Source organism: Gigantopelta aegis, chromosome 1 (assembly GCF_016097555.1).
Source record: "Gigantopelta aegis isolate Gae_Host chromosome 1, Gae_host_genome, whole genome shotgun sequence".
In the NCBI taxonomy this organism is placed as follows: domain Eukaryota; kingdom Metazoa; phylum Mollusca; class Gastropoda; order Neomphalida; family Peltospiridae; genus Gigantopelta; species Gigantopelta aegis.
The window spans coordinates 20,374,188-20,387,234 of NC_054699.1; the positions used below are offsets into that span (position 1 = coordinate 20,374,188).

Sequence of the window (13,047 nt, forward strand, 5' to 3'; positions counted from 1 at the left end):
TCACCTTATCAAGTGATGAAAACATGGGCCAAGTAACATAACTCAATTTAGCTTTTAAATTATAACTGTCCTCCTACACATCATTACAAGTTACTAAATGATAGCCTATATCATTTAGTAGCTTGGCCTGGGATTGGACTCAAATTACATCATCTAATTAAAATGTTACTAACAAGATAATCACTACATTGCACAGGGTGCTTGTAATGTTTACCCAAATCATGTCCCGATCCCAACCTCGCACCCAAAAATTAAAGGTGTTTTTTTATTTTAAATTTATTGGTCCAAATATTGGTCCGACGCCACTGCTGGTAGGTACTGGGTTCGCAGCCTGGTACCGGCTCCAACCCAGAGCGAGTTTTAACGACTCAATGGGTTGGTGTAAGGCCACTACATCCTCTTCTTTCTCACTAACAAACTAACAACTAACCCACTGCCCTGGACTGACAGCCCAGATAGCTGAGATGTGTGCCCAAGACAGCGTGCTTGAACCTTGATTGGATATAAGCACGAAAATAAGTTAAAATGAAATGAAAGAAAAAAAAAAAGAAGTTTTATTCAACAATGCACTCAACACATTTTATTTACGGTTATATGGCGTCAGACATGGTTAAGGACCATACAGATTTTTAGAGGAAACCCGCTGTCACCACTACATGGACTACTCTTTCCGATTAGCAGCAAGGGATCTTTTATTTGCGCTTCCCACAGGCAGGATAGCACAAACCATGGCCTTTGTTGAACCAGTTATGGATCACTGGTTGGTGCAAGTGGTTTACACCTACCCATTGAGCCTTGCGGAGCACTCACTCAGGGTTTGAAATCGGTATCTGGATTAAAAATCCCATGCCTCGACTGGGATCCGAACCCAGTACCTACCAGCCTATAGACCAATGGCCTAACCACGACGCTACCGAGGCCCGGTAAAATGAAATGAATGAATGAAATGTACCGAATCACCGGACATGCAAATCGTTTTGGATACAAAGGTGAGCCCGTCAACAATTTAGATAATGCATAATTGGGTTATATTTACGAGAACCTAATTTTCGAACAGGCAGAAATCAATCCCACAAATAATTTCTGCGTATAACGATACGCTATAATTATGAGATTGCCAGCCCTGTTAGGGTTAATCGTGCAAGGGGAACAAACAAACACTAGTAAGACAACAACAAAACGATAACATTAATATGCGTTTACTTCAGCTTCACAGCCAATAGCAGAAATAATATTAACAGATTATCTTGTAAGAACAAGCTATACAATACTATAACAGTAAGAACAAGGTATAACAATGTATTATAAGTAATAAAAACAATGTATTAAAAGATATCATTATAAAGGGTAAAACAATTTATTACAATGTGTAGTTAGAATAATAATGTATTACAGTTAATTACAGTATTTCACAAAATATAATGTATCTTGTTAGAATAATGTATGACATATATAATATATATTGCAGAGATAGTGGTCAACACTTGCAATAGTTATTAGAGAGTAAAACATATTTTTGGCTATTACAGGTTTTTTGCCATTAAATAATAACCTTTTACTTAAATTATCAGTTTTGGCAAATGCAATGTACATGCTTCTCTTGTGGTGTTTATAGAAGATAAAAAAAATTAAAAATTAAAAAATTAAAAATTAAAATTAAAACAACCAACCAAACAATCAATAAAATAATTTTAAAAAACCCAAAACATTCTTTATTTCAATATATAGGCTACATGTCCTCTAAAGTCTACCAGATATTTCTCATAAAAAAACCCCCCAAAAAACCCCAAATCATAACAAAAATAAAAATTAATTTGTAAAATTTCAATTGAGACACTGCTCTTGATCAGATCAAGGCCATCGGTCTACAGGCTGGTAGGTACTGGGTTCGGATCCCAGTCGAGGCATGGGATTTTTAATCCAGATACCGACTCCAAACCCTGAGTGAGTGCTCCGCAAGGCTCAATGGGTAGGTGTAAACCACTTGCACCGACCAGTGATCCATAACTGGTTCAACAAAGGCCATGGTTTGTGCTATCCTGCCTGTGGGAAGCGCAAATAAAAGATCCCTTGCTGCCTATCGTAAAGAAGAGTAGCCTATGTGGCGACAGCGGGTTTCCTCTAAAAACAGTGTCAGAATGACCATATGTTTGACGTCCAATAGCCGATGATAAGATTAAAAATCAATGTGCTCTAGTGGCGTCGTTAAATAAAACAAACTTCTTTTTTTTTGATCAGATCAATGTACTTCTACAGTAAAAAATAAAATAAATAATAATAATAATAAAAAATAATAATAACAATAATGATAATAAAATTAAATGTTTAAAAAATAAACATGGAACTTTGTCATTAACAAGCCTGTTATTAATAATAATATGAAGCACACGTGTAATAGCAAGTGTTATTATTACACTCGCTTGTGAGTTGTACTGATTTTACGAAACTCATGCCAGGATTCATGTATTACACTTGCTCGAGCAATACAAAAATCCTGACACTTGTTTCATAAAATCAGTACGACACACAAGCTCGTATAATAATCTCTAGATATCAGAGATGATTTCATCTTTATGGGACTTAAGGAAAATGAAATTCATGTGTATACACTAAATCTTTAATGTAAGAACAATGATTAATAAATAATATTCTAAACCAGATAAAAAAATTAAACTTTTGATAACCGACTTGTTACATATTATAACTATAGCCCTGATATTAATATATAGATTTATGGGTGTATGTTTAATTATTAATAGTAAAATTTTAATAAGAATATATTATTTTCTAACTGATGAACTTTCTTAAAAGTGAAGTTAACAAAAAACAAGTTCTCCCGATATTTTATCAGATGGTCATAGGTAACTGACCAGTTTGAAGATAAATAAATCAATGTGCTCTAGTGGTGCTGTGAAAGAAAACAAACTGTAACTGACCAGTTTGATCACCTCATACTACTACGAAGCCCAATTTGTATTACATTACAAAATAATCTAATATAATCTATAAGAGATTTTGATTTCTCAGAAAATATTAGAAAATAACAACAGTATAAAAAGTGAACATGTAAAATGCTAGTGCTTGTATGTTGTATAACAACACACACACACACACACACGTACGCACGCACGCATATGAATACAGTGATATAGAAACACACTTCTATATAAATCAAGTATGTATATATTAGTAATTAATACTCAAAATGTAGTTTTTGATGATTAAGTACATACATGTATAGCAACACACACACATGCACACACGCACGCACGCACGCACGCACACGAATACAGAAATATAGAAACACACTTCTATATAAATCAAGTATGTATATATTAGTAATTAATACTCAAAATGTAGTTTTTGATGATTAAGTACATACATGTATAGCAACACACACACAAAACAGAAGATATAGAAACAAAATTGTATATAAATCAAGTATGTGTATATTAGTAATTAATAATAAAAATGTAGTTTTTGATGATTAATTAAGTACATACATGTATAACAACGCACAAAAAAGAAGATATAGAAACAAACTTGTATATATAGAGGTTATTACCAGAGTGTTTTTCGGTATCGTCAATATCATATATTAGGAATAAAAATTGTATTATGCGAGCCTCTGGCATTTTATTCCTAATATATGATATTGACGATACTGAAATACACGAGGGTAATAATCTCTTTATCATATAAGCTCAAGCTTAATACAACGTGTTTTTGTAAACTGTACACGCAACTTTAATTCTAGTTCGCCATTACAAGATATTCAAATGACGTAAGAATATGTGGCGCGGTCTATATTTGAATGGAAATCACGTCAAACTCGAATGACGTCATTTTGGATGTCCTTACATCAAAATAAAGTTATGCCTAACTTTTTTTGTTTTCTGAACGCTGGACAGCTTTCAGTGTCAAATTGCCATTGAAATGTTTTCATTTGATGACTATGAATGCATATGTCAATCATGGAGTGTCACCCAAGTACGTTTGCTTAAATGTCAATAAACCTAGTGCCGAGACCTCGACTAATTTACATCTAATTTGCAAAGTTATTAAATTCTCAAAGAATGTGATCTGAAAAATATCACATACTTTGATTGCACTGAAAATGTAAGATATTATATGATAAAAATCAAAAAGTATGTGTATATTAGTAATTAATAATCAAAATGTAGTTTTGGATGATTAAGTAAATACATGAATAACAACACACCAAAAAAGAAGATATAGAAACAAATTTGTATATAAATCAAGTATGTGTATATTAGTAGTCTTTCGATGATTGATTAAGTACATGTAAGTTGAGGTATATGGTTTTATTTGTTTATATTCAACAAAGGTTCAAGCATTCAGGGCTAGCTCTGCCACTCGCCAAATTCACACATTTTATTTACGGTTATATGGCGTCAGACATATGGTTAAGGACCACACAGATACTGAGAGGAAACCCGCTATCGCCACTTCATGAGCTATTCTTTTCGATTAGCAGCAAGGGATCTTTTATATGCACCATCCCACAGACATGATGGTACATACCACGGCCTTTGTTACACCAGCTGTGGAGCACTGGCTAGAACGAGAAATAGCCCAATAGGTCCACCATCGGGGATTTACCATTATTGAAGTTTCGTAGATAATTTGGCAAAAAGTTTCTGCTTGCCCAGAGCTAGTCCTGAGCTACATGTTGTCTGAACTTGTCATGGACATGCAATTCAGGAGACAGGACTGTCTCTTCAGGACAGATAATTATTAAATCTGTAAAGACATATATGTATATGTGATCAAGTCAGTGAATAAAGGATACAAAAAAAAAAAAAAAGGAAAAATTTATTTTTGGCATTTTTTGATAGCTAGTGGTTATAAGAGTATGACGTCTACATATTTTGATAGCTAGTGGTTATAAGAGTATGACGTCCACATATTTTGATAGCTAGTGGTTATAAGAGTATGACGTCCACATATTTTGATAGCTAGTGGTTATAAGAGTATGACGTCTACATATTTTGATAGCTAGTGGTTATAAGAGTATGACGTCCACATATTTTGATAGCCAGTGGTTATAAGAGTATGAGGTCCACATATTTTGATAGCCAGTGGTTATAAGAGTATGAGGTCCACATATTTTGATAGCCAGTGGTTATAAGAGTATGAGGTCCACATATTTTGATAGCCAGTGGTTATAAGAGTATGAGGTCTACATATTTTGGCTTAAAGACATGTGTGATTGTGTCTACGAAAGAGTATTATTATACACATATTTGCACAAAATATGCTAACCTGAGACTTTTTTACCATTTATTTCCATCATTCTACCCGCAAAATTAGTTGTAATCTATGTAAAAATGTGCAGCGATTCATTTGCAACCCTATATAGCTGTTTTGTAATAATGCTAATATGAATAAATGTTGTTATCCAGATTCTGGCATTTTTATTTAATTCGGAAACCAGTAGTCTGCCCCCCCCCCCCCCCCCAACAATGGGAGCCCATACACCTATGTTTCCAACAAACAGGTGACCAACATGTTCCACATGGACACTCGACAAAACGTCAGTTCATGAATGATGTCACGCCGTATCTATATTTTTTTGAGCAGATGTAGTCGCATAATATTGTTACACAATAACAAATACACACACAGTGATTAAAATGTATGAACTGCACCGATATTTTAAGTATATATATTCATTTTGAACAAGAGTTCCACAGAATTAAAATGTTACGCCTATAATAAACAGGTTTGGTGCTAACATAAGAGTTAAATGCAAACGGAAACTGTCCACCACTTGACAGTTGTAGTGAACATATAAAAACTAATAAAGGAAAGGAAGGTAACTGTTTGTCACTGGACAAATTTAGGTCTTATGCTGCATTCATTTGGTGTTCGTGAATATCGTGAATTCACAAGTTGCAAATTGGGAACGCGACGTCACTAAGTGGAGAGCGTTCAGGCGATTTATAGACAACTTGCATTGTCACTTCAATCTCTCACATACCCAAACTCATAATTGCATGAATGATTCGTGTTTGTACTGCCATATTTTCCACAAGTTGTGAAGACTGAGACAGAAAATCCTAGCCTAGTTCACAGGTTATTTCGACAAACAAACACTCTTCACAACTTGTGAACTGGAAAATACAATATTCACAACTTCTAAAGAATGCAGCATGTATTGAACAAAATAATGCTTCAAAAAAATATGTGCATTTAATTTGTCTTGAGACGTACTTCATTCAACCAGTTATGTAAATGTTGTATTCAAGTTATCAGTATTTAGGTATTTAACTGACATATGCCTACATACATGTAGCTATACATTAGAAAACAAAACAATTTTTAAAATTCATTTTAACACATGGGGCTAAAGTTATGAAGCCATTTTTTTTCTTAAATGCAGGTGTTTAAGCGCTGTACTTACATAGGCATGTAGGACAAAAACTGGCTTTGTAAATTCTGCTCAAGATGTTTAAAAATGTTTGCAAAATGGCTTATGGTAGCAATCATTAGTTATCTCGTCATAGCCAGTGCACCACGACTGGCATATCAAAGGCCGTGGTATGTGCTATCCTGTCTGGGATGGTGCATATAAAAGATACCATGCTACTAATGGAAAAATGTAGCGGATTTCCTCTCTATGACTGTGTCAAAATGATCATATGTTTGACATCCAATAGCCAATGATTAATAAATCAATGTGCTCTAGTGGTGTCGTTAAACAAAACAAACTTCAATCATTTGTTAAAGAATAGCATACACAAAGTGTATATTGAAAATCCAGGAATCTGTCTCTCTCCGCCTTTAGTAGATCAACTACTGTGTGACTTTGCATTGAAGTGATTATGATAATTATATATAACAAGCATTCTAAGAGAATTGCTAAAGAAACACAGGTCCCCTACCAGACCCAACTAATTTTTACTGCTAATGCAATACTTAACAGGTCCTACAAATGTTTACTGCTAAAGAAACACAGGTCTCCTACCAGACCCAAGTAATTTGTACTGCTAATGCAATACTTAACAGGTCCTACAAATGTTTACTGCTAAAGAAACACAGGTCCCCTACCAGACCCAACTAATTTTTACTGCTAAAGCAATACAGGTCCCCATGACCCAACAATGTTCAATCTCCTTAAACTTTATATCTCTGTCCATAAATGATAAAACCATGAACCTCAACCTTGATTTCAACTGTACATGATAAACCTATACCTAACATTTCAACTCAATATTTTGACACAATGCAAAAAAAAAAAAAAAAAAAAATATTTTTTTTTTCATATCTTGTAAGTTCAAGGGCCATAACTCTAGAAAACATGGATAAATTGCCACAAAAGTCAAACTTGATCTGTAATAGAACACGATAAAGCTAGATGCATACACAAAATTTCAGCTCAATATTTTTTGAGGCATTGCAAAAAAAAAAAAGTCACACAAATTTCCGTATGTCCTAAGTTCAAGGGTAATAACTCTGTCATAAATGGGCAAATGATCATCAAAGTCAAACTTGTTCTATAACAGTACATGATGAAGCTATACACAAAATTTCAGCTCAGTATCTCTTGGTATTATTAAAAATACATTTGGAAAACTATATATAGGTCAGACAGACAGATGGAAAGAAGAAGGATGGTTTGGGGTTTTTGGGTTTTTTTTAACAACTCACTCAACACATTGTATTTACGGTTATATGGTGTCCGACATATGGTTAAGGACCACACAGATATTGACAGAGGAAACCGGCTGTCGCCACTTCATGGGCTACTCTTTTCGATTAGCAGCAAGGGATCTTTTATATGCACCATTCCACAGACAGGATAGTACATACCACAGCCTTTGTTACACTGGCTGGAACGAGAAAAAGCCCAATGGGTCCACCGACGGGGATCGATCCCAAACTGACCGCGCATCAAGCGAAAGAAGAATGGAGACCTATAGTTCCAAGCAGTTGGACCAGTAATCTTCTCCGGTTGGACTGGTAGGAGACTAATAATTAAAATTAGAGTTTTATCAAAATAGAAAGAACAGTGAAACCCCTCTAAACCAGACACCCTTGGCACCAATAAAAATGTCTGGTATTAAGAGGGACCCCGTTTAGAGAGGTTAAGTTCTGTACTGGTTTTTAAAAAGGGAGGGTCCGTTCTCTCTATATAAAGACATGGTATATTGCATTCCTTTAGGTAAGCCAATGATTAATAAATCAAAGTGCTCTAGTGGTGTTGTTAAACAAAACAAACTTCAACTTTAACTTTCATTTAGGTATCCATGTAGGCCTACTTGCAAAGGATATAAAATGAATTCTTATTGCTCTAATACAAATAAATGTGTTATACAATAAACTCATAGACAGCCTAAACTACATTACTTATTATATGTCTGTATTAAACAATGAGTCTGTTGTAACTGACTAGCTTAAAATAGTCAAATGAACAACCGACCAAAACTCCTACAGAGACCACATACATATGACTAATTTGTTGAATTACATGATATATGATAAATTTGCTAAAAAAATTTACATATGACATGATCAATTTGTTAAATTTGCTGACAATGTTACATATGATATGATAAATTTGCTGACATGTTACATATGATATGATCAATTTGCTGACAATGTTACATTTGATATGATCAATTTGCTGACAATGTTACATATATGATCAATTTGCTAACAATGTTACATATGATATGATCAATTTGCTAACAATGTTACATATGATATGATCAATTTGTTGATATACATGTAGGCACATATAATCATGATATAAACAAGTTGCAGAAAATGTTCTATATGACCAATTTGCTGATAGTGTCACATATGATATGACCAATTTATTGATATATGCCCATATAAAATAATGATATAATCAATTAGCTGAATATGAAAGGTATATGTGAACAACTAGTAGATATATAAGATACATTTCGCTTAACAAAGCAGCAAACAATCCAAAACATATTTTCAACGATTCTTGATAAATTAGAAAAGAAACCTGTTTGAATCATTCAAGGAAGTCAGCTAATCTGAAGCTTGATGTAACAACACTATAAAAATACAACTGACCGACTGTTGGAAAATTAAATTCAGTCCATTACATGACAATCCCAGTACAGTGAAACCCCTCTAAACCGGACACCCTCGGGACCAAGTAAAATATCTGGTTTTAAGAAGTATCCGGTTTAGACAGCAGGGCTTGAACTTAAGAATATGTCTCCCACGGCAAGTTAAAAACAAAATTGCAGTTAGTGAAATGGACCACCGACGGCAATTTAAAGCCCGCCCATGGCAATTGAAAAAACGAGAAGACCTTTGCAGCAAAATAATAATACGGAAAAGTTATTTTGCTGTATGTAGACATATTTTAAATGTACTAATGTTATATACTGGCAATTAATGTACATCAGATGAAAACATTCTGACATTATTTGGGAGCTTTACCGATGGCACTTTTGTGCCGTCGGTGATGCTTCCGGCCTATGGCAATTTATATCTCAACGACGGCCGGTGCCGTCGTTAAGTTCTGTACTTATTTTTATAAACGGACTGTGGGACATGTCCGGTTTTTAGGGAATTCCGGTTTTGAGAGGTTTCACTGTACATGTATATGGAAGGGAAACTTCAGTATACAAGAAACAGATCTGGGTGAGATTTTAGGGGCCATTTACACCATCAACATTTTGACCCCCCCCCCCCCCCCCCCCCAAAAGAAGAAGTTTGTTTTGTTTAACGACACCACTAGAGCACATTGATTTATTAATCATCAGCTATTGGATGTCAAATATAGTGTCATTTCGACACAGTCATGGAGACAAAACCCACTACATTTTTTCATTAGTAGCAAGGGATTTTTTATATGCACCACACAGACAGGATAGCACATACCATGGCCTTTGATATACCAGTCGTGGTGCACTGGGTGGAACGAGAAATAGCCCAATGGACCCACCGGCGGGGATCGATCCTAGACCGACCACTCATCAGGGGTGTGCTTTACCATGGGGCAAATCTTAGCCTAAGGAATCGTAAAACCATTGTAAGCTATGATGTCACTATGGCGTGCGCTGTAGCAATGTCACCACTTATAATGGTTTTACGATTTTGTAGTGTTAAGCTGTGGCAGATCCAGAAAATCCAGGGGGGGGGGGGGGGGGGGGCAATGACATGAGGTGGAATGTCAAGGGAACTTTGGGGGAGGTTTGGAGGGGGATAGTAAAAAAATGAAAATTAATATACATTGTATAATAAAATGATAACTATCACAAAATTTAGGTGGGTCCTGGGGCCCTTCTCTAGATCCGCCTCTGCTAAGATGGCTTCGAAAATATGGTCCCTGTTGTAAAAACATTGTAACAGTGAACAGCCCCTAAATTCAATGTATGGAAAACTTCACTATACAGATCACGGATCTGACAAAGATTTCACACTTTTCAGTGGAATTTCATCCATTGCATACTGCTTCTTCAACTTGCCATGCTTACTGCCTATCTCAGATTCTCTATGAATTCTGGTTTTCTCAGAATCTTCACAAATTCGGCTTTTCTCAGATTCACCAATCAGCGGCAACCCTTCTGTCTCCTCTTCCTCGAAAACAGCATCAAGAGGGGTGTGTGGAGACAGGGGGGAGTCTTGTGATGGGGGAAGAGCTGCAGGGCTGGGAGCCTCGGGATCGGGGGATGTCAAGTACACGCCTTGTCTCGACGTGTTGCCAAGGTCGACCGTTGCCGCGCGACTCTTCCCGCCCAGAGTCTTCTTCGTCGCAGTTCTCTCCTCGCAGACCTTCATGTTGGTGTCTGACCATGACCGTGGCCTTTCTGCTGTTCCGTCGTGCATCGACATGGCGTGCTGTAAGCGTTCTCTGCGCTTGAATTTAGCCTGTATGTTGTTCAACAGGCTGTTCCTTGACTCTGAAACAAGGTCTCTGTCGTATGCACTGTGAAGAAGCTGGAACAAGCAAAATAAAATATTTTATCCCGCAATCACTGTATTCATTGTTAAGATATGATGACTAGATAAATTTCTATATTTTTGCTCGACTCGAGTATTCCAGACTAGATTTTCAATAAACATACTCTTTAAATCATTTGTTGAAGTACAGTAAATGCAAATAAATTTTAGTTTTGCGATAACAGTACAAAACTTGTATATTTATTTATGAATTGGAGTTTAGAAACACTTTTTGAATGTTACAGAATGTAGCTAGCGTCTTACAAAGAATGACGTCATATATCTTGTATGACATCATATGACAAAAACCTTGCTACATGTAGGTTGACGATACTCGATTTACGTACACAAAAATGGAATAAATAATTATTTTCCTACTATTCCTGTAGGATTGCAGGATAAAAGAAATAACTGGTTACTGTCTTAAGATATCGGCTTTATATCCTGCTCAGGTCGATTGGCGAATGCAGCTTGGCAGAGCCTCGCTGCTTTCGCCATTCTAACCTTCGCAGGTAAAGCCGATATCTTAAGACAGTAACCAGTTATTCCCTATGTATTTTAATTTTATGACATCAAAAAAGCTCTACTCCATAACACAACAAATTTTACCTAATTAAGACACACACAAAATATACTCCATGACACAATAAAAATTCCATGACAACAAAAATATACTGCATGACACAACAAAAACTCCATGGCAACAAATACATATATACTCCATGACACAATAAAAAATTCCAAGATAACAAAAATATACTCCACGATACAACAAAAACGTAATTTGTGATACAACAAAAACCTACTTTAAGACACCAAAAATATACTCTATTACACAACAAACTACCACGACACAACAAAAATATACTCCATAACCAACAAAAACCTACTCCATGACACAACGAAAACCTACTCTATGAAACAACAAAAATATACTCCATGACACAATAAAACCCAACTATGACACAGAAACATTCTCACATCAGAAAACCCCCAAAGCCTATTACTACAAAATACACCCTTTATGATAACAAAAATATACTTTATACCAAATTAAAGCTAGTCTGTAACAACAAAACCCTACTCTCATGACAAACCCAAAACCTGGTCTCTGACACAACAAAATCATACCCTTTGACAAATAACCTCTATGACATAACAAAACAAAATATTACCCTATGACAAATAACCTCTATGGCATAACACAACAAAATCTTACCCTATGACAAATAACCTCTATGACATAACAAAACAAAATATTACTTTATGACAAAATATCCCTCTATAACAAAACAAAAACATACCTATGACACAACAACAAAAAGTTTGTTTATTTTGTTTAATGACACCACTAGAGCACATTGATTTATTAATCACCATCTATTGGATGTCAAACATTTGGTAATTCCGACTTAGTCTTAGAGAGGAAACCCGTTACATTTTTCCATTAGTAGCGAGGGATCTTTTATATGCACCATCCGACAGACAGGATAACACATACCATGGCCTTTGATATACTAGTTGTGGTGTACTGGCTGTGACAAGATGACACAACAATAACCTCCTCTATAACACAACAAAAACATACCCTATGAGAGAAAAAAAAATCTTCTATAATACAAAAAACCCATACCCTATGACAGAACAAAACCATACCCTATGACAGAAAACAAATCTATAATACTAAAAAAAAAACCATACCCTATGCCCTATACTTATATACATATAGACAAATAATATTTTTTCTTTTTGGAAATGATATTCTGATATATTCTAATGCAATGAACAAACCATTTTGCAAGTTTTAACTAACATTACTGCATAACAATAACTAGCAAACTTGACTATTGCCACCGGCCTCGGTGGTGTCGTGGTTAAGCCATCAGATATAAGGCTGGTAGGTACTGGGTTCGCAGCCTGGTACCGGCTCCCACCCAGAGCAAGTTTTAACGACTCATTGGGTAGGTGTAAGACCACTACACCTTCTTCTTTCTCAGTAACCACTAAACCACTGTCCTGGACAGACAGCCCAGATAGCTGATGTGTGTGCCCAGGACAGCTTGAACCTTAACTGGATATAACCATGAAAAT

At 35.5% G+C, this 13,047-nt stretch overlaps 1 protein-coding gene across 1 annotated transcript in view; it reads right to left on the reverse strand.

The window, feature by feature from the left end:
* Window positions 1-10,186: 10,186 nt before the first annotated feature.
* The window catches only part of LOC121371817 (Na(+)/H(+) exchanger beta-like), a 49,770-nt gene continuing 46,909 nt past the window's right edge, over window positions 10,187-13,047 (reverse strand). Inside the window, exon 22 of the mRNA XM_041497991.1 lies at window positions 10,187-10,953. Coding sequence (XP_041353925.1) covers window positions 10,411-10,953 — 543 coding nt within the window. The 3' untranslated portion in view covers window positions 10,187-10,410. The remainder of the gene's footprint in view (window positions 10,954-13,047) is intronic.